Source organism: Triticum urartu, chromosome 2A, assembly GCF_056163025.1.
Source record: "Triticum urartu cultivar PI428250 chromosome 2A, HENAU_Tu73, whole genome shotgun sequence".
Classification (NCBI taxonomy): domain Eukaryota; kingdom Viridiplantae; phylum Streptophyta; class Magnoliopsida; order Poales; family Poaceae; genus Triticum; species Triticum urartu.
In genome coordinates, this window is record NC_141874.1 from 648,450,359 (window position 1) to 648,473,727 (window position 23,369).

A 23,369-nucleotide genomic window follows, 5' to 3' on the forward strand; every position below is an offset into this window, starting at 1 on the left:
TCCTTGAAGACCTCTACTGGTGTGGTGAGCTGCCTTATCATGTTCCAGTTTGTTTTGCTGACCTCCTTTCTAGTCCATAACTATAATGAACTTGGTCTATTGCTGTGCCTTCTTTTCATCGTGGCTTGAAGTCTGGGGTTCCAGCCTTTGTTGGCTCGAACCCTATGCTAATCATGCATGGTCGTTCTAATGTGGATATTCGCATCCTAACAACGTACTCCCTTCGTCCGAAAATATTTATTCGAGAAATGAATGTATCTGAATGTAATTTAGTTATAGATACATTCATTTGTACTCATTTATACGACAAGTATTTTCGGACGGAGGCAGTAAATAGCTAGTCAGTCCTTTTCCAAAATAAATAAATAGCTAGTCAGTCTTTTGAGTCGCTAGTAGTTGTAGATCTACATTCTGCATTTCTGCTGTACAAACCAGATGATTTCTTTGGCAGAAATACTTCGGCTCACCTGGCTGATAAAAACGCTCACGTCGACCGCCTCCACAACCATTCGATTCGCTTTTGAACAAGCCACCACATTAATTTATACCATAGGCTAGCTTTGCAAAACATGGCCTTTGTTGCAAGGAAAAAGTCCAAAACAAACATTGAATTTGTAGTCGAAAACTAAATCAAACCTTGAAATCAGCACACCAAACTCTCTGATCCCGGTCTATTTTTAACCTTGACAGAATTTAACCGGTATTAGCTGAGTTGGGCCAGCCCATTAGCGCAGTCTCTTGCGCTTTGTTTTTTTATTTTTGTTTATTCTTTGGTTTTTTCCTTCGTTATACTTTATTTTTTTGCTGGTTTTATCTGGTTTTTATTTCTTCGTTATATTTTTGGTTTCTTTTGTTTCTTTCTTGATTTTCTTCATATTGTTTTCTTTTTTGCTTTTGTTTCGTTGCTTTACTGGTAACCGGTTTTATTTTTTACACATGCCTAATTATTCTCAGTACCCAATGTAAATTTTTAGCGCAAATATTTTTTGATACACTTTCAACATATTTCAGATACATTATTTACATTTTTAAAAATACATGTTTTCAAAAAAAATGTGTGCACGATATAAAACTACATGAATAGTTTTTACATACTTACACATTTTTTAAATTGTATACACTTTTTTCAAACACATGTCACGTATATTCTTTTAAGCGTATGAGAGATTTTTTTACATCAGCAAACCTTTTTCCATTGTATACACTTCTTTCTGAAAATATCACAAGCATATTTTTTGAAACTCATGAACATTCTTGAAATGTTACATTTTTTGAATGGGTGAAACATTAGTTTGAATCACACAAATATTATTTACATTGTACATTCATTTTTTTAAATGCCACATACATTTTTCTAAACACGTGATATTTTTTAGATGTCAAAAACATTTTTTACACATTTGTTTAGGCTCAAATTTTGTTCCCATTTTAAAAAAAAAAATCTAAAAAGTGCTCAGACTTTCAAAAAAATCTGGTTTCAAAAAAAGTTATGTTTCAAAAAGTGTTCGCTTTTTCAAAATTGATTGTTTTCCAAAAAATAGTTTTTTAAGTATTCAGCATATCTAAAAAGTGCTCATACTTTATAAAATGTTTAGACATTTCCAAAATTGTTTACGTTTTCAATATTTGTTTGCCTCAAAAAAATGGTTTTGAAGTTTGACGCTTCGGTGTCTTCCAAAACACAAATAATTTAAAAAATTCCAAAAACATTATTTCAAAAATCTGACACAATTATTGAAACTCCGAAACATTTTTCATAGCATGTGAAAAACTGTTGGAATTCTGAACATTTTTTAACAAATGTGATTTTTTTGTAATCATGGATAGTTTTTTTAAAAATGTGAATAGAATTTCAAAATTTCAAACATTTTTTCCAAACATAAAAGGAAATTGTATTTGTGCAAAAAAAAAGAAAACATGAACATGTTTTAACTTCTGAATAATTTCAAAAATGCGCGAACATTGTTTAAACTTCAGGAATTCTGGTTGTGGTATAGTGGGCCGGCCCAAATTCTCGTCCATGAGAGTAGCAGGTTATCCCGGTTTGGATTGTTGTATTCCCGCGTGCCAAACAGATCTAGGTCTAAAATAGACCGGGATTACAAGTTCAGAGTGCCAATTTCAGGGATTCAAAGTTTAGGGTTTAATTTAGCTTTCGTCTACAACTTCAAGGTTTATTTTGGACCTTTTCATTGTTGCAATCCCCTTCAGCGCAACAAGAGGTGTGGTTGGCCGGAGCGCTGTCGCAAGGGCGGCTACGGCTCGCGCGCGGGCTAGGCTAGAGGTACCCAAGCCGAGGCAGGTGGAGGAGGCGGCCCCAAGCTGTGGCAGGTGGACGAGGTTGCTTGGCGGAGGCGGCTCATGGGATCTGGCCACGACGGGTGGAGGCGAGGTGGCAGAGCAGACGCTGAGGGGTCAGAGGCGCTACGCACCAGAGGCAACACGACCGAGGTAATGCATGGCGTCGTCGTTGCCGTAGAACACGATCCCGACGACGGGGTCTCCAGGAAGCAGCGGATCGAGCCGGCGGCGCTCATGATCTGCAGGGAAGGCGCGGAGGTTAGGGAAGGATCTTGTTGCAATTCCAAAGGCTTTGTTGCAATGGCAATATTGACGGCCGTGGGCCGGATATGCACTACGAGTCTACGACAAGGGTCCTATTGCAACTACCACAAGGACTTTGTTGCAATTGAGGAAAATCGTACGGTAACCATCATAGACGGACGGCTCACGACCCGGCCGATCTTTGAAGAAGATCAGTGGACTGACGCGTAGCACGCTCCTTTGTTTATATGAAATCAAAATATATAAATTAGACCTTTTTTGGAGTAATGATATCCAGCGAATGTTCCTTGAAAGAACGGCATTTTTGAATGTTTTTCGTGGCAATTTATGTTCCTAAAGAAATTGTCATGAAAGTTCGCAAATGTCATGTTTCCTAGGGAAGGGTCTTTTTTTAAGGGAAAAAAATATGAACCAGACCGTAAGGATAGCATTATTTCTTTTAACCAGAAACCGTAGAACAATAGTTCTATGGTAATTTCATTAAAAACAATATATACAAGGTTACAAAATACAAAAGAGAGAAACTAACAGACTAACCAATCCCAGTTCTAGGAAAATCCATGACAAAAGGATGAACTCAAATGTGCTTCAGTCCACTGACTAAAAGCTTCTCTGTGCTTAACTCTCACTCTGAGAATGACCAATTGTAAATCCCTGGCAAGAGCTGTTTTCCAAGACTGAACGGAAGGAGCTTTTGCTTCAAAAATCTTTGCATTTCTCTGAATCCATATGTGCCAGCATTGCCATGATGGTGATATCTGTTGCAAAACCAGCAGGGAATACCTGAATCATGTTCATAAGTTCATCAATACGGATCGCATTATTGATGGACCGCCACGGCAGGTGGTGTATATGGGCCATGCCTTGTCGCTTATCCACCACCACAGGTGACGGGTCTCGATGCCATGGACGGGCGGCCTGTCATCAACCTATACCAGCCTCTTACAGATAACAACCAAAATATCGCAAAAGGAAGTAGAATGGACGGGCTGCTGCTGCTCTGCTTCTTCCTCTGGACCGTGGTTACCACGGGACAGTTCGCCGTCGCCGGCGCAGCCTCCAGCTCCAAGGTGGTGACCAGCCTCCCCGGGTTGCCGGGTCGCCTCCCCTTCCACCTCGAGACCGGGTACCCATGCCTCGCTTTCTTCTTCAGCTTATTTTTCCACGCACCAAGGCCAAGGCGCTAGGGTAGGAGGTACGATCTCCTTGATCGACTCCATCGGGTAAGTTATATAACCTGCAAATGCTCCTCAATCACAAGGTACGTGGAGGTGGACGAGGAGAACGGCGCCGAGCTGTTCTACTACTTCGTCGAGTCCGAGGCCGGCGCGGAGGACGCCCCTTTCCTCCTCTGGCTCACCGGCGGCGACCGCTGCTCGGTGCTCAGCGGCCTCACCTTAGAGATTGGTACATCTTTTCTCTCATTCTCAAGCATATTGCTCTCCGCCACTATATCATATTATTCCATACATATGCACGACAACTGCAGGTCCATTCCAGTTCGTCCCGGAGCCTTACAATGGCACCGTACCGCGTCTGAGAATCAATCCGTACTCATGGACCAAGGTCGGTCTTGTTCTGCACATCACAGCTTGCTAGGTAGTGGCCATCGAACATACATATGCAGGTTCATTTCTTAGTTGACGGTGTCCATCTGCAGGTGGCAAATATCCTTTTCGTTGATACACCGGTTGGGGCTGGATTTTCCTTTTCAAGACGACCCGAAGGCTACGATGTCGGGGAAGTATCCACCTCGTTGCAGCTCCATGAACTCCTTCTCAAGGTATCGTAGCGACCTCGACCACTAATTAGTCTACATCGACTGAGTACTGGTTAGTTCTTTTTTCTTTGAGAGATTGAGTACTAATTAGTTCAATCCACGTGACACCGTTTAGTGGTTCACTGGCCATCCCAAGTTCCTCACAAATCCTCTCTACCTCGGAGGAGACTCCCTTGCTGGACATCTTGTACCATTTATCGCTCAAAAGATCTCGGAAGGTATGTATGGACGCTGTCTATATATTCACGCTGTATATTTTTTTCCCGAATATGATCCGGAACTATTATAACAAAATTTCAAGCACAAAGCAGCCCCAAACATAAAAAGAAAATACATGGAGATCCCTGGACCAACGAAGGACCATTACCATCGCCAGAACGAGGTGGTGACGTGTTGTTCTTACCGCTCTTCTACTGGAGCCCGCTTGACCTTATCAATTACAACCGAGAAGTCTTTATACACCTATCCTACAGACTAGCGCCTCAGAGCCACAATCGACATTGTGGAATCCTTGAATAAATCTGAAGTACGTGACACTAAAACTCGCCGGCGTGCATGCATGCCAAGAAACCATAGGGTCGCATCCTCGAGGAGATGGTAGGAATCTAGGTCTGAGCTCTATTGATTCTGTCTCACCAGACGAAGTCCAGACAGTATGGAGCCTTAAAGACCATGTCAATGACGAAACGCCACTATCCGTCGAGCGCCGACTCTGCGAGGACCACACCATTCTCCACACACATCCTGATGGTATGTAGCACCATCAGAAAAGGGGTGATGCGGGGAGAATTTATTCCATGTCGACGATGATGTGGGTCTCCCCTCGTGAAGGTTGTTACTATTTTCAAAGGGTAAACCAGGGCTATTGTTCAGTAGGACATGTGAAGTAGAGAATGCCAAGGACATGCAAACCTAATGCCTCCAATGTGCCCTGAACGCAATGCGAGTGAGAACCTCTAGTAAGTAGGCCCAGTTGACATAATCAGAAGCCTTGGATATGTCTAGCTCAATAAAAGGCCCGTAGTATTTGAGGCATGCACCTCACGAATGAAAGTCTGGACATGAAGGAAGTTCTCGTGGACACATCTCTTTTGAAAAAAAAGTGCTATGGGCCTTGAATATCATGATAGGGAGCAGGGAGCCAAATGATTGTCCATCAAATTCAAGATTATTTTTAACAAGCTATGGATGAGACTGATTGGCCTGTAGTCATGCACCCCCATGACATCAGACTTTTTTGAGACTAGTAAGATATTTGTCGAGTTGACAAGCAGGCTCTTATAGTTCCCGTGAAGATTGACCATGTGGAGGATAGCCTCCACCACATCAAGTTTGATGATGTCCCAACATGATTTGAAGAATGTTCCAGTGAAACCCTCTCAGCCCAGGGCTTTAACCAGAGGATGCTACAACACAATTTCTTTGATTACCTATTCGAAAAAAGGCTCATCTAACTCGGTTAGGTCATGACGCGGGATTATTAGTTTCTATCAATGCGCTGGTTTGCCTATTGTTCATTCGTGGGACTATGCATCTAGTGATAAAATCGTGATCTATCTCCATGTCACGTTCCTGGTTCACGCGGTAGACATTTTTGCTTTCTGACGTAGCATCCCGAGCGGCCCAACATGTTCAGACAAATCTCTTTGTGTGACATAATATCCAAGGAAAAGTGAATCTTGCCAAAGAGATGGCAGTTAATTGCGCACTTGCAACTTGCAACCCATAAAAATATGGCTTACTATTTTAGATTCTTAAATGTATAATCGATTCGATTTACCTAGTTTGACTCTATATCCATGCTTTATACTCTGTAGGTATCGAAGCTGGAAGGAGCCCCATCCTTAATCTCAAGGTAACCACAATAATTTTCCCCAAAAAATCCATGGAGTATATACCTACCGCTAGGAGTTTGGGTATAATAGAACACTTTTGGTTATAAGGGTTCCAATGTACCACTATCATGTTTGTTTGTGTGGGCGGAAAATATAATCTCACAAGCCAGAGGTTAGGACTACCACGTCATGAGTCGGAGACCCCAAGTGGCAGGGGCTTGTAATTTTTTTCCAATAATAATAAATATTACAATATTAAGCTCAATGTACACAAGAACATAATGTAAAGTGCTGGATGAGACATGAGGACGAAAAGAACTGAATTGTTAACAAAATGAAAAACAAAGGCATGACCCTCAAATGTCATGGCGAAGTGATCACCAACAACAAACAACAACAAACATCGAGACGAACCACCACCGTTGGAAACATCAACGTGTTGGGGTTGGAGAAGATGGTGACAAAAACCAGGAGAGGGGATTAGCAGCGTGATGTACGCCTATACGGTAGTGGTGAAAGAGCGATTGAGGTTGAGAAGACGGTGAAACCCTGATGCCGTGCTTAAACTTCAAACAGATGCAAGTGAATTTGTTACCACGTCTGGGCGACTTCTATGGATGTCATACAGAAAAAATTGTCTACCATGTCATCAAACTATTATCCAAAACCCCTATATGAGTAGGGTGATGCAAAAATAAAAAGAGTTAAGTGTGTGAACAATCTATTTAGGTGGAAGAAAGTGATCCAAAGAGGGCGGGGCCGATGAGTTTTTCCAGGAGCAGACAAACAGTGAGACAGATCAAACATGATTGTTTTATCAACTAGACGATACCCTGCGCATTGCTGTGAAATTAGATATATAGTTTCTAAATATAGTATAGCATACAAATTCAGTCCTTACAATTTAAAGTGTGGGAGATTCTTGAGTAAGCAAAAAAAAGTCTTAAGATGAAAAGTTTTGCATGTCACAATTAAATGAAATATGATTTAGTACCCACTTAAAACACACTAATGCATGTTGCATGGTAGAGGATTCTCATGCGTAGATCGAACGGATGCTAGTGGATCAAGTTAGTAAATCTAGTAGCTACAACAATTTTGATGATGTGGAAGCATGCATATTAAGATGATTAGAAGTAGTGGGAATCACTCTCTTATGTATATACTAGATGATACCCCGCGCATTGCCACAGGATTAGATATTTGATTTCTAAATATTGCACACAATATAAACTCACCCTTAAGATTTAAACTAAACAGTAATAAAATAAAAAAGTTGAACATATCATAAATTATATGTTCTGGCATTTAAAATCCATGATGCATGTTGCATGGTAGAGAGACTCTCATGTTTAGACGGATGTTAGTTGATCAGGCCAACAAATCCAATGGCTACAACAATTTGGATAATGTGGAAGCTCGCATGCGCAGAAAATAGCAATTAATGACTTATAGTAGGGCTTTATCTATAAATGATACTCCCTCTGTCCGGGTTTATTAGGCCCCTTTTTAGGTCATGATTTGACCATGGATTTTAACTAATAAAATGTAAATTCTATTTCACAAAAATTATACCGTTAAAAATCTCTTTCAAATAGAAATCTAACATCATACTTTTTATAACATACACTTTGTGTTTTTTTAGTCAAATAGGAAGTCAAAGTTAAATCCAAAATACACAAGGGTGCCTAATAAACCCGGATGGAGGTAGTATATAGATTTCATTTAATGAAAGAACCTATGATCAATAATCTTTAAGTCTCAAATGGAGCCGACATGTCTTCCTTCTCATTCTGTGCGATGACCATATCTTTCACGTGGCTCCACCGGTATTCCCTCTTTTTGCAGTTTATTAGGGCATGTACAATGGAGGCAGCACCATGTAGCTGCCCCATCTGCCATGTAGGTTGCAACCACCGTATAATTTTTCTATCCCCAAAGCAGCCATAGCTTGGCCGGACCACATCTCCATCATTTTCCTTAGTATCTCTCTTACTTTTTCTTTTACACATGCATCACTTCTCTCACAGCCAGCTCTTCTCTTTCGCTTTATTTCACTTTTTTGGATGAAGCACCGGCCTCCTCTGCAAGATCCCGTTCTTCTCTTCAAGCACTAGCTTTTCCCCCTCTCTCTTCCACATCATCAGCTTTTTCTATGGAGCAGCCGTCCAACTTGGAGCGTTGGCCATGCCCTTAGGTGCCACATAGGTGAAAAGCTAACGTAGGAAAGAGAACACTTTGATGACCCCACAAAGAAATGATGTCAACACCTATGCATGAAGAGTTTAGTTGCTAAGCTTTTTCATGCACTTAGCACCTCATCTAAGTAGTTGTGCATTGGTAGAGGCCTAATCAAGGAGAACATAATAAATGTTTGAACACGTATTAGTCCAGCATGCATTGTCGGCCCTAATTCAAGCATTGGCTGATTCCGTACTTAAAACCAAAATAAGAATCGAAATTAATATGACTACAATTAATGTTTTGCTTATTCTAAAAGTAAAGGTTATTACAAATTGAAAATTCTAGTCTTTTGAGATATGCCTACAAAACCAAAAGGGAGCGAGTGTTGTGGACGCTAAATGTTATATTTCCAAATTTAATGATAGTACTTCATGTTATAAGTGTGCACATAAAAGAACTCCATTGTTACCTTCCTCCGTTTCCTTTTTTACTTCACAAATAAAATTTGTCTTAAGTCAAACTCGTAAATTTTGACCAGATGATATTGATTTGGTATTGATATACAATATAAAGTTTTTTCTGTGATGCATCTAATGATATTGATTTCATATTGTGAATGTTGATATTTTTTTTGACAATCTTGGTCAAACTTGATGAAGTTTGACTTAAGACAAAACTTATATACAAAGTAGAAAGAAACAAAGGGAGTACATGAATATATCGGGTCCTTCTGTGATTATGCTCTAAATGAGCACATCGGTGTTGTAGACCAACTACAATTGTAGCTAAAGTTAATAGTCTTTTGTTGCACACAACACATTTGTCTATACTTTAATACTCCCTTCATTTTTTCCTTGGCCTATTAGTTTTATCTAAAGTCAACCTTTTAAAAGTTTAACCAATTTAAATATAAATATATATATATATATATATTACTATTAACAATATCAAATTAGTATCATGAAATTCATCATGAAATATCTTTTATATTATATTTATTTGGTGTCATTTATGTTGATATTTTTTAAATAATTTGATTAAATTTTATAAATCTGACTTACGATAAAACTAATATACAAAAAAAGAGTTTGTTGCATATGCATGTCATATTTATGCAAGTTTCTTCACTCTTCCAGGGCTATTTGGTAGGCAACCCGATGACGGGTGAAATCATTGATGAAAGCTCGAAAGTGTCATATGCTCATGGAGTTGGTATAATACCAGATCAATTATATGAGGTAATTAAACCCATCTAGATCCGTGTCCATATGTCTGCATGCACACACAAAGTTCTGCACTCCGAGTGATATGCATGCTACTCTCTGTCTGTCTGTCTGTCTGTTTTTCTTCATCCTGGAAGACGATATTGGAGCATTGCCAAGGAGAAGACTACAGGAAACCTACAAATACACCGTGTGCCCAAGCTCTGGGCACTTTCAACAATGTAAGAACAAGATATCCTACAAAATACATTCAAGCTGCGCACCAAGTCCCAGTTATTACTTGACTGAAGGTTATGTGGTGTTTCCCAATTCAAATTGCAGCTACGCTCCGAAGTTATGACGGCACAAATTTTGTTAGACGATTGCTATCTTGTATCCCCTGGACCAGGCACCCAGACGGACAAGTCAGCTAGTGCTATTCGGAAGATCCTAAGCGAGGAAACAGTGATCGTGACGGGGAGGCGAGTGAAGCATCCGCCACCTCGTGTACCAATTGGCTGTTATGTAAGTCGGCATATCATGCATACAGAGCTCTAGCATTGCATGGGCTCCCGTTCCTCCGTTAACCTAGTTGTATGCACGCCACGGATTCAGAGCTACACGTCTTACCTGTCGTATTTCTGGGCAAACCACGCGCTCACCCGAGACGCCCTGGGGATCAAGGACGGCACCGTGGACGAGTGGGTGAGGTGCCACGACGGCGACCTGCCGTACGCCGTGGACATCGGGAGCAGCATCAAGTACCACCGGAATGTCACCGTCAATGGCTACCGTGCGCTGGTGTACAGGTAGTAAGTTGCTATACTGAAACAGGGATATTTGATCAGCTGAAAGCCGGAACCTGACTGAGTTTTTGATTGGTGTCTACACTCTACAGCGGCGACCACGATGCGATTGTGCCGCACCTGGGGACGCAGGCGTGGGTGAGGTCGCTCGGCTTTCCCGTCGTCGACGACTGGAGGGCGTGGCATCTCGACGGCCAGTCTGCCGGGTTCGTCCTCGTTTCCTTCTCGTTGCGTTGCATGCTCTGTCGTTTTTCTTTGAGTAAATTCCGGTTTTTACCCCCTATTTTTACATTTTTGACAATAATTACCCCGTTTAGCGAGATTTCATCCGTTTTACCCAATTTAGCAAAAGTGTTGCCACAGTTTACCCAGTTTAATATTTTATAAGCATTCTGACATGCTGGTCCAATTGTGTTACCATGTTTGATATTTTTGGAGTTGATAGTATTCTCCTATTATTTATAAATCAGATCATTCTCCTATTATTTGCAACAGATCATGGAAATACACTACTATCAAAATTTATTAATATAGACTACAGATTGCTCCGGGTTCACATGTTGAAAACAAGTTGAATGATGCTTCCCATTTATAGATAGCACCAGGACCTTATAGTACAGTTGAATAACATCACATGTATAGATAGCTTCACTAGTTCACAACTGCAGAAGTTTCAGAATACACCAAACAGTAGCAGTGGCACATACACCTTGTCAGTCTTCACCTTTCTTAGCTCCTACACCTTGCAAAGCTCTCCATCTAGGATGCTAACATCATCTTGTCCTCCATCACTTCCAGGAGCTGTCACAAACCACAAAAATCATCCTCCATCTATGCGCCTTACAACCACTGAAGGAGATCTAGGTTACTCTAAAATATATTCTGATAAAGGTTTATCAAACTGAAGAAGTAAAAGAATTCCAATATTCAAAATGTTAAAAAACACTTTAAATCAATGTACCTCAATTACAGAAGGGTGATATATATAGACATGATCTTCTAATAAGCATCTTAATTTTGTTCGAATTAAACGCCTAACCAGCAAATGCATGAGTCAGGAAAATTTTAGAATACACAAATTGCTGTAATAGAGATGGTCAAAATCATGTGGAATGGGGTATGACTGAGAGGGCTTGTTTGTTCATCAACCTCGCTGATTTGTTGGACCAGACGTCGCCATAGAACCGCCATCAACTGAGCACAGACTAATAGGGTCCCTGCTATGTCGCCAAAGTAGGAAGAAGAACTAAGCACAACCTGATGCGATCACATACATGATTAGTTTTTTAAGTATATCAAATTCAGAGGACTACGCCGACGTTAGCGAACTTGACGGGACCATCGGATTCCACGAGGTCATTTCTTGCCATGATGTTGTGGCCATACAGCCCGGCCCGAGGAGGTATGAAAGCGCATGGCCAGGACCTCAGCACCCGCCACCGTCGCCGTCATCGTTGCCGCTGCTTGACAATCCTGAGCAACGATTGGGGGCGAGCAACGCAAGCGAGTACCGAGTAGAGGCGAGCATGGCGCTCACCGCTCGGCCGACTCGCACGTTGTGCGTTGGACGCGATGCGAGTGATCACCATCAGGCTGTCCTGGTCGGTAGAAGCTACGAGGACTGGTTCGGCAGGGAGAAAAATAGGCAATAAAAAACCATTGATGTGGCATGCCAGCTGGACCAGACAATTGAAACTTGTCGGCCAGAACACAAAATCTCGCTAAACAGGGTAAATTCTGGCAGAACTTTTGCTAAATGGGATAAAACGGACAAAATCTCGCTAAATAGGGTAATTAGTGTTAAAAATATCAGAATAGAGGGTAAAAACCAGAATTTACTATTTTTCTTTCACTAGCTGACAGTGATTCCTCTGCTTTCTCTTACCTGGGTTGGGTTTGCATGCAGATTCACCATAACTTACTCTAACAACATGACCTTCGCGACCGTAAAGGTAGGAACATTTTCTGTGTGCGTATGTGGCGCGCGTGGCCATTGATGGGTTGCCCGATTTTAAGCTGCGGTTGCGGATTGGCGTTTGCAGGGAGCTGGGCACACGGCGCCTCAGTATGAGCCCGAGCGGTGCTACGCCATGTTCAGCCGTTGGGTACTGCACCAGCCACTCTAGTCCTCCTGTATGTGACATCATCTAGTAGGTCTAGCATACATACTAGCAGGCGGAAGGCGCGGCGAGAACCTGTGTAAATCTACAGTACAAATTTGGATAAAGATACAGAGTGGAGAATGGAGAGAAGAGATCCTTTGATAGCGAAGTAGCCAAAGAACTATTGAGAAACAACATGAATTACCATAAATTGTATGGTATCAAATAAAAAAGAGAAAAGTATATTTTTTGTCCCTCAACTTTTGACGAAGTTTAGATTTGATTCCTCAACTACAAAACCGGACAACTTGCATCCTCAATTCTTGAAACCGGACACATTTGGTCCCCTGACTCAACTGAAGTGGTATCCATGCCAACTCAGCATTATTTTGACCGGGTCATGTCTAGGTGGCAATATTTCTATTTCTCTTCATCCATCTCCGGTCTAGACATTTCGTCAAACAATTGACAATCGCTGCACCAGGGCACAACCGTTGACGAGCCAGTGCTGCCACCATTGGTGGCCCAGCTAACTAGTAAGTACCACGTACCACCACGTCTTCTCCTCGTGCCTGAGTTTTCGCATGAAGGCACGCCGGGAAGTGATGCGGCGCCGCCGGCGCATGGGGTCCCAGGCGCTGAGCAACAGGAAATACGATGCGAGGGATGGATCCGGGTTGCGCTCGACGGCGTGGTGCGTGCCGAGCGTGAGCTTGCGGACGAGCGGTGTGGGCAGGTCAGCACCACCGCCTCTTCACCACGCTGCTGGATCCAAGCGTTGGACCGCGTCCCCGCGTGAAGGCCGGCGACGACGGCGAGTACCACCACAGCCACGAGGTGCCCCAGTCCGGCCATGACGGCGACGTGCTCCATCCAGGCGACGAGCAGGTCGAGCCGCGGCGATCCCCTCTCCTGGCGCCGCGCTCATGCTGTCTGAGATCACCACCAGCAGCAGCTTGCTCCCTGCCCGCAGACGCCGTGTAGAGAGCGAGGAATCGGGAAGTCAATTTGGGGTTTCTTTGCCACGTCAGCATGAATAGGTCAAAACCGGGATGAGCCAGCATCAAAACCAGTAAAAAACGGGAGGAGGATGAAACTTGTCTGGTTTTAAAAGTTGAAGGTACAAGTTGTCTGGTTTGATAGTTGAGGGACCAAATCTAGACTCCGTAAAAAATTAAGGGACAAAAAGTATACTTTTCTTAATAAAAAACTACTTAAAATTGAAGATAATGTCGTGGAGTCATGGTTAAGAATATGAAACTTGAAAGTTTGCCAAAGTCATATGTCTGTGGTAGAAGGATTCCACCATGTATTTCCATCTTTTTTATCGTGCTAATTCTTTTGTTTCCCCGTACTCTTAGTAATGCAGGCTTTATTTCCAGTACATTTTTTAATGTCCCTGGTTACTCTATCTAACAGTAAAAGAGCAACCAAGACATCAGTATCCATAGATGAAAGATGTGAAAGTATAGTGATACTTCAGATCCATCTGAAAGATGTGCACCTCAATTTCCATATAGCAGATGCCCTAAAATATACGTGGGTGACCGTTCTCATTGTACCTGAATAGGAACCCAAGAACATCATGAAGCATAGACATATGTGGATTAAAATTGTCCATTATTATTTTAAAAAAGACCATCAGTACACACTTTTTTCAACAACAAAAAAGGTTGACACCAAAGATGTTATTGGAATCCACAACATGTTGAGGAATATATATATACAAGTTTTACAGTGGTTGGGCTTTTTTGGAGCCGTTCATTTGTCTCAATCTAACGGCACATATATACATAGTACTGGGTAGTACTCAGATGAAAGTATTCGAAAGTATTACAACTTGTGGGGCCGGTACTAATGACAATGTGTGGACACATTTTAATCTAGGGGCATTTTAGTCATAGGAAAATTTTCCACGTGCCGCCCGTCTCATCCAATCCAGAACCGCCGCCAGGGTCCTCTCCTCTTCCATCGCCATTACACAACCGCAACCATCTCCTCCCTCTCCTGCATTCCAGATCCACCACAACCATCTCCTCCCTCTCCTGCATTCCAAATCCACCGCAGCCATCTCCTCATCCTCGCCGCCGCAACTTTGCTCGTCTCCTCTTCCACATCCACCCCCCTCTTCCATCCAAGCCAGCCTCGATGGAGCAGCAGATCGAGCAGATCGCCGGCGGCGAGAAGGCCAACTTTGCCACGCCGATGGAGGAGGAGATCGTGCAGATCGCCGGCGGCGACCATGTCAAGATGGCCAAGTTGAGCGAGATATGTTCTTGGTTTGACAACAGACGACAGATGTCCTGGACGACGCAAACCATGGTCAAGCATATGAAGAAGAGTGAGAATTTGGTGCTCTGTCCCCCCGCCAGCAGTACCGGTGGAGTTCGTCAAGGTCCTCCTCTGGTCGATGGAGCAGACGAATCCCCCCAAGGAGTGGGTCAGGAGAAGGTGGTGGGCGTACAGATCCAGGGTAGAGCATCCAGAGGATCAGGAAGCCACCCTGTATGAGGTGCCATTGGAGATTGTGCAGCCCCCAACCGAGTCACCGGAGACTTCGAAGCGCAAGAGGAGGAGGACAGTGGTCGCGACGTCGCTTCCCCGCTGTTCTCCACGCTTCCCTCACCGCTCTCCTCGCCTGAACGCCGGCGGTAGCGTTGTTTAGGATAAGATTCTTGATTTGTAAATCATTACTTGCCACTTGGTTAATTTGATTCTCTATAATATGTTGCTACTGCACGTATTTTCCCTTTCTTTTTAGCGTTCTTCTATCTATTCAAGTGCACATCTACTTCAATTCATAGCCTCTGGATGGTAGCTTAATTAGTTGCAAAGAATAAATTACGTTTCAGTACTGCAAGTTCAGTACACAAGTTCAGTAGACAGTTTTATAGTGGTAGACTCGGGTAGACACTGAAATATTCCAGTGCCGCAAGTTCAGTAGACAGTTGTAGCTTCTGATATATTTCAGTAGTTCATTTTCAGTACACACTGGTAGACACGGAAATATTTCAGTAGTTCAATTTCAGTACAAACTGGTAGACACTGAAATATTTCAGTAGTGCAGTTTCAATACACACAGGTAGACAGTGAAATATTTCAATTGTGCAGTTTCAGTACACACAGGTAGACAGTGAAATATTTCAGTAGTGTAGTTTCAATAGAGACAGGTAGACACTGAAATATTTCAGTAGTGCAATTTCACTAGTGCAATTTCGGGTAATGCAGGTATCTACTAATGCATACCTTATAAGTTAAATCCACATTTTAGTAGTGATATATGTCAAATAAGCATCAATATGATTGTCAATGTTTGTACCATTGATGGTAGTATAATAAATCATGAAATAAGGCAAAAAAATGCTTAGAGGTATGCAAGACTAAAAATATGGGGGTGAATAAGAGGATGGTTTAATTGAAATAAGTATGACCTACTGAAATGCTCAGAGGTCAGCAAGGCTAAAAATACGGGTGAAAGTTAAAATGCCTCCCAGATTGAAAGTTTTCTTCTGGCTTGTATTGCTACATAGCATCCTCACCAAGAATAACTTGACAAAAATGGTTGTGGCTTGGAGATAGCAATTGCTCTTTTTGTGGAAGAGATGAAGACATTGACCATCTTTTTTTCCATTGTTCTGTCGCAAAGATGTTGTGGATGCTGATGAAATGTTCTTTTGGGATGCATGACAGACAACATGGAAAATATATTTGCCGTGTGGATTGGGAAATTGGATAAAAGTGATACGTGTCTTATGATGGTTGGCATTTATGCTACTTTCTGGAGTTTATGTAAACTTAGAATTTATGATACTGAAATATTTCAATACCGCAGTTTCAGTACACACAAGTACACACTAAAATAATTAAAACAAGAAAAAAAATGTTTTGCCTGCAGCTCGAACCCAGGACCTGTAGTGTGCTATGGCAGTGTGCTATGAGTAGAGATCCTGATGAGATGCAGGCACCTAACTATGTTGTATATTCCCCTGCCCATCGCCCCCTAACTGCCATTCATTGCATATACCCACCGCCCACTATCCTCGCCACCGCTCACTCGCCCCACTCCCACTCGGCGTCGCTTCGAACTCCCCTCCCCAATCCCCTCCCCTTCGAAACTCTCGCCAACCATCGCCGCCATGGAGAGCAGCCTAGGGTGGCAAAAAGCGATGGAGGACCTCGCTGGCGATGATCCAATGTGGCGCGCGCAGCTGAGGGAGGTGTCCAGCTGGTTTCCCAGCACCGAGATGTTAGTCAACCATGCACGCGGGCAGAGGAAGGTGCCGACGGCCGTGGAGAAGAAGCGCACCTTCCCTTTGGGCTGGTGCAAGCATCTCGGAGTTGGAATATACACTTTGATAAGGTGATCAAAGCATATGGTTTTATACATACTTATGGTGAAGCCTGTATTTACAAGAAAGTGAGTGGTAGCTCTATAGCATTTCTGATATTATATGTAGATGACATATTATTGATTGGAAATGATATAGAATTTTTGAATAGCATAAAAGGATATTTGAATAAAAGTTTTTCAATGAAAGACCTCGGTGAAGCTACTTACTTATTGGGCATCAAGATCTATAGAGATAGATCAAGACGCTTAATAGGACTTTCACAAAGCATATACCTTGGCAATTTTTTTTGAAAAAGTTCAAAATAGATCAGTCAAAGAAAGGGTTATTGTCTGTGTTGCAAAGTATAAAGTTGAGTAAGACTCGAAACCCGACCACGGCAGAAGATAGAGAGAGAATGAAAGTCATTCCCTATGCCTCAGCCATAGGTTCTATAAAGTATACCATGCTGTGTACCAGACCTATTGTATACCCTGCCATGAGTTTGGAAAGGGGGTATAATAGTGATCTAGGAGTAGATCGCTGGACAGCGGTCAAAATTATCCTTAAGTACCTAAAGAGGACTAAGGAAATGTTTCTCGGTTATGGAGGTGACAAAGAATTCGTCATAAAGGGTTACATTGATGCAAGCTTTAACATTGATCCAGATGACTCCGAGTCTCAATCTGGATACATATTGAAAGTCGGAGTAATTAGCTAGAGTAGCTCTGTGCAGAGCAATATAGACATAGAAATTTGCAAAATACATACGGATCTGAATGTGGCAGACCCATTGACTAAACTTATCTCACAAGCAAAACATGATCACACCTTATGTACTCTTTGGGTGTTAATCACATGGCGATGTGAACTAGATCATTGACTCTAGTAAACCCTTTGGGTGTTGGTCATATGGCGATGTGAACTATGGGTGTTAATCACATGACGATGTGAATTGGTGTTAAATCACATGGCGATGTTAACTAGATTACTGACTCTAGTGCAAGTGGGAGACTGAAGGAAATATTCCCTAGAGGCAATAATAAAGTTGTTATTTTATATTTCCTTATATCATGATAAATGTTTATTATTCATGCTAGAATTGTATTAACCGGAAACTTGATACATGTGTGGATACATGGACAAAACACCGTGTCCCTAGTAAGCCTATACTAGACTAGCTTGTTAATCAAAGATGGTTAAGTTTCCTAACCATAGACATGTGTTGTCATTTGATGAACGGGATCACATCATTAGGAAAATGATGTGATGGACAAGACCTATCCATTAGCTTAGCATATTGATCATTCAATTTTATTGCCATTGCTTTCTTCATGTCATATACATATTCCTTTGACTATGAGATTATGCAACTCCTGGATACCGGAGGAATACCTTGTGTGCTATCAAACGTCAGAACGTAACTAGGTGATTATAAAGATGCTCTACAGGTATCTCTAAAGGTGTTTGTTGGGTTGGCATCGATCGAGATTAGGATTTGTCACTCCGAGTATCGAAGAGGTATCTCTGGGCCCTCTCGGTAATACACATCATAAGCTTGCAAGCAAACGAATCAGGAGTTAGTCATGAGGTGATGTATTATGGAATGAGTAAAGAGACTTGCCGGTAACGAGACTGAACAAGGTATGAAGATACCGACGATCGAATCTCGGGCAAGTAACATACCGATAGACAAAGGGAATTACGTATGTTATCATAAGGTTCGACCGATAAAGATATTCGTAGAATATGCAGGAGCCAATATGGGCATCCAGGTTCCGCTATTGGTTATTGACCAGAGAGGTGTCTCGGTCATGTCTACATAGTTCTCGAACCCATAGGGTCTGCACGCTTAACGTTAGTTGACGATATAGTACTATATGAGTTATGTATGTTGGTGACCGAATGTTGTTCGGAGTCCCGAATGAGCTCATGGACATGACGAGGAGATCCAGAATGGTCTGGAGGTAAATATTGATATATAGGATGATATGGTTCAGCCAAGGGTGAAGCCCACGGGGCTTTAGGTCGGTGCAAAAGGAGTTTTGCGGAGGCCAGGGGGCCAAACGCTGGAGACCCTAGCGTCTGGCCCTGGGCCAGATGCCGAGGCCCATGGCATCTGGGCCAGACACCAAGGACCGTGGCATCTGGTCCTGGAAGTCCGAGAAGGACTCTTTCTTGCGGGCAAAACTGACTTTGAGGAGGCTTTTACTCCAAGTTTCGACCCCAGGGCTCAATATATAAATAGAGGGGAAGGTCTAGCACCTGGAACACATAAAGAATCACCAAGCCATGTGCCGGCAACCCCGTCCCCTCTAGTTTATCCTCCGTAATAGTTTCCGTTGTGCTTGGCGAAGCCCTACGGAGATTGTTCTTCACAAACACCGTTACCACACCGTCGTGCTACCGGAACTCATCCACTACTTCGCCCGTCTTGCTGGATCAAGAAGGAGAGGACGTCATCGAGCTGAACGTGTGCTGAACGCGGAGGTGCCATACGTTTGGTACTTGATCGGGATGGATCGTGAAGGTGTACGACTACATCAACCGCGTTGATAAACGCTTTCGCTTTGCGATCTTCAAGGGTATGAAGATGCTCTGCCCCTCTCGTTGCTATGCATCTCCTAGATAGATCTTGCGTGAGCGTAGGCAATTTTTTGAAATTGCATGCTATGTTTCCCAACAGTGGCATCCAAGCCAGGTCTATGCGTAGATGATATGCACGAATAGAACACAAAGAGTTGTGGGCGGTGATCGTCATACTGCTTACCACCAATGTCTTATTTTGATTCGGCGTTATTGTTGGATGAAGCAACCCGGACCAACCTTACATGACCACATTCATGAGACTGATTCCACTGATAGACATGCAACTAGTTTTGCATAAAGGTGGCTGGCGGGTGTCTGTTTGTCCAACTTTAGTTGAATCGAATTTGACTGTGGCCGGTCCTTGTTGAAGGTTAAAACAACAAACTTGATAAATCACCGTTGTGGTTTTGATGCGTAGGTAAGAACGGTTCTTGCTACAAGCCCGTAGCAGCCACGTAAAACTTGCAACAACAAAGTAGAGGACGTCTAACTTATTTTTGCAGGGCATGTTGTGATGTGATATGGTCAAGACATGATGTGATATACGTTATTGTATGAGATGATCATGTTTTGTAAAACTTATCGACAACTGGCAAGAGCCTTATGGTTGTCGCTTTATTGTATGAAATGCAAATGCCATGTAATTGCTTTACTTTATCACTATGCGTTAGCGATAGTTGTAGAAGCAATAGTTTGCGAGACGACTATGACGCTATGATGGAGATCAAGGTGTCAAGCCGGTGATGATGGAGATCATGACGGTGCTTTGGAGATGGTGATCAAAGGCACAAGATGTTATGGCCATATCATGTCACATATTTTGATTGCATGTGAAGTTTATCTTTTATGCATCTTATTTTGCTTACTATGACGGTAGTTGATGTCTACTACACAACCTTCTTCTTGTAGATGTTGTTGGGCCTCCAAGTGTAGAGGTTTGTAGGACAGTAGCAAATTTCCCTCAAGTGGATGACCTAAGGTTTATCAATCCATGGGAGGCGTAGGATGAATATGGTCTCTCTCAAACAAACCTGCAACCAAATAGCACATAGTCTCTTGTGTCCCCAACACACCCAATACAATGGTAAATTGTATAGGTGCACTAGTTCGGCAAAGAGATGGTGATACAAGTGCAATATGGATGGTAGATATAGGTTTTTTTTGTAATCTGAAAAATATAAAAACAGCAAGGTAACTAATGATAAAAGTGAGCACAAATGGTATTGTAATGCTTCGAAACAAGGCCTAGGGTTCATACTTTCACTAGTGCAAGTTCTCTCAACAAGGATAACATAATTACATCATATAACTATCCCTCAACATGCAACAAAGAGTCACTCCAAAGTCACTAATAGCGGAGAACAAACGAAGAGATTATTGTAGGGTACGAAACCACCTCAAAGTTATTCTTTCCGATCAATCCATTGGGCTATTCCTATAAGTGTCACAAACAGCCCTAGAGTTCATAGTAAAATAACACCTTAAGACACAAATCAACCAAAACCCTAATGTCACCTAGATACCCCGATGTCACCTCAAGTATCCGCGGGTATGATTATACGATATGCATCACACAATCTCAGATTCATCTATTCAACCAACACAAAGAACTTCGAAGAGTGCCCCAAAGTTTCTACCGGAGAGTCAAGACGAAAACATGTGCCAACCCCTACGCATAGATTCCCAAGGTCACGGAACCCGCAAGTTGATCACCAAAACATACATCAAGTGAATCAATAGAATACCCCATTGTCACCACGGGTATCCCACGCAAGACATACATCAAGTGTTCTCAAATCCTTAAAGACTCAATCTGATAAGATAACTTCAAAGGGAAAACTTAATCCATTACAAGAAGGTAGAGGGGGAGAAACATCATAAGATCCAACTATAGTAGCAAAGCTCGCGGTACATCAAGATCGTGCCAAATCAAGAACACAAGAGAGAGAGAGAGAGATCAAACACATAGCTACTGGTACATACCCTCATCCCCGAGGGTGAACTACTCCCTCCTCGTCATGGAGAGCACCGGGATGATGAAGATGGCCACCGGTGATGATTCCACCCTCCGGCAGGGTGCCATAATAGGGTCTTGATTGGTTTTTGGTGGCTATAGAGGCTTGCGGCGGCGGAACTCCCGATCTAGGTTATTTTCTGGAGGTTTCTGTATTTATAGGAATTTTTGGCGTCGGTCTCACGTTAGGGGGGTCCCCGAGTCATCCACGAGGTAGGGGGCGCGCCCTCCACCCTCGTGGATGGCTCGGGACTCTTCTGGCCCAACTATTTTACTCCGGGGGCTTCTTTTGGTCCATAAAAAATCATCAAAAATTGGCACGTCAATTGGACTCCGTTTGGTATTCCTTTTCTGTAAAACTCAAAAACAAGGAAAAAACAGAAACTGGCACTGCGCTCTAGGTTAATAGGTAGTCCCAAAAATCATATAAAATAGCATATAAATGCATATAAAACATCCAAGCTGGATAATATAATAGCACAGAGCAATCAAAAATTATAGATACGTTGGAGACGTATCAGTAGCATTATAAGATGATCCCTTACTAAAATTTCAAGGTATAAGTGTTCTCCCTGAGCATGCACCATTGCGACAGTTCGTCGTGCTGAGATACCACGTGATGATCGGGTGTGATAAGCTCTATGTTCACATACAATGGGTGCAAAACAATTTTGCACATGCGGAATACTCGGGTTAAACTTGACGAGCCTAGCATGTACAGACATGGCCTCGGAACACTGGAGACCGAAAGGTCGAACGTGAATCATATAGTAGATATGATCTAGATAGAGATGTTAACCATTGAAGACTACTCTATCTCACTTCATGATCGGACATGGTTTAGTTGATTTGGATCACGTAATCATTTAGATGACTCCAGGGATGTCTATCTAAGTGGGAGTTCTTAAGTAATATGATTAATTGAACTTAATTTATCATGAACTTAGTCCTGATAGTATTTGCATATCTATGTTGTAGATCAATAGCTCGCGTATAGCTCCCCTGTTTTATTTTTGATATGTTCCTAGAGAAAACTAAGTTGAAAGATGATAGTAGAAATGATGCGGACTGGGTCCGTGATCTGAGGATTATCCTCATTGCTGCATAGAAGAATTATGTCCTTGATGCACCGCTAGGTGATAGACCTATTGCAGGAGCAGATGCAGATGTTATGAACGTTTGACAAGCTCGGTATGATGACTAATTGATAGTTTAGTGCACCATGCTTTACATCTTAGAACCAGGACTTCAAAAATGTTTGGAATACCATGGAGCATATGAGATGTTCCCAGAGCTGAAAATGATATTTCAGACTCATGCCCGTGTTAAGAGGTATGAGACCTCTGACAAAGTACTTTGCCTACAAAATGGAGGAGAATAGCTCAGCCAGTGAGCATGTGCTCAGAATGTCTGGGTACTACAATCGCTTAAATCAAGTGGGAGTTAATCTTCCAGATAAGATAGTGATTGATAGAGTTCTCTAGTGACTATCACCAAGTTACTAGAACTTTGTGATGAACTATAATATGCAAGGGATGATGAAAACGATTCCCAAGCTCTTCGCAATGCTGAAATTGGCGAAGGTAGAAATCTAGAAAGAACATCAAGTGTTGATGATTAACAAGACCACTAGTTTCAAGAAAATGGGCAACGGAAAGAAAGGGAACTTCAAGAAGAACGACAAGCAAGTTGGCACTCTCGGGAAGAAGCCCAAAGCTGGACCCAAGCCTGAAACTGAGTGCTTCTACTGCAAAGCAAATGGTCACTGGAAGCGGAACTGCCACAAAAACTTGGCGGATAAGAAGGATGGCAAAGTGAACAAAGGTATATTTGATATACATGTTATTGATGTATACTTTACTAGTGTTCATAGTAGCTCCTAGGTATTTGATACCGGTTCAGTTGCTAAGATTTGTAACTCGAAACAAGAGTTGCAAAATGAACAGATACTAGTTAAGGGCGAG

General features: G+C 42.3%; 1 protein-coding gene across 1 annotated transcript; it reads left to right on the plus strand.

Moving 5' to 3' along the window:
- Positions 1–3,439: 3,439 nt before the first annotated feature.
- Positions 3,440–12,728, plus strand: LOC125539405 (serine carboxypeptidase-like 18). The gene is made up of 13 exons (XM_048702847.2): positions 3,440–3,691; positions 3,827–3,972; positions 4,055–4,131; positions 4,226–4,348; positions 4,461–4,563; positions 6,163–6,200; positions 9,501–9,602; positions 9,725–9,808; positions 9,909–10,091; positions 10,182–10,375; positions 10,465–10,578; positions 12,279–12,324; positions 12,415–12,728. The coding sequence occupies exons 1-13, from the start codon at positions 3,471–3,473 to the stop codon at positions 12,496–12,498; spliced, it is 1,515 nt and encodes a 504-aa protein (XP_048558804.2). The 5' UTR covers positions 3,440–3,470; the 3' UTR covers positions 12,499–12,728.
- The last annotated feature ends 10,641 nt before the right edge of the window (positions 12,729–23,369 follow it).

Excerpts from the sequence above, each read along its gene's own strand:
- LOC125539405 (XM_048702847.2), top strand. The coding sequence starts at position 3,471 with ATGGACGGGCGGCCTGTCATCAACCTATACCAGCCTCTTACAGATAAC. Across the intron at positions 10,579-12,278 it reads CTCGACGGCCAGTCTGCCGG|ATTCACCATAACTTACTCTA; the intron begins GTTCGTCCTCGT and ends GTTTGCATGCAG. Across the intron at positions 12,325-12,414 it reads TGACCTTCGCGACCGTAAAG|GGAGCTGGGCACACGGCGCC; the intron begins GTAGGAACATTT and ends TGGCGTTTGCAG.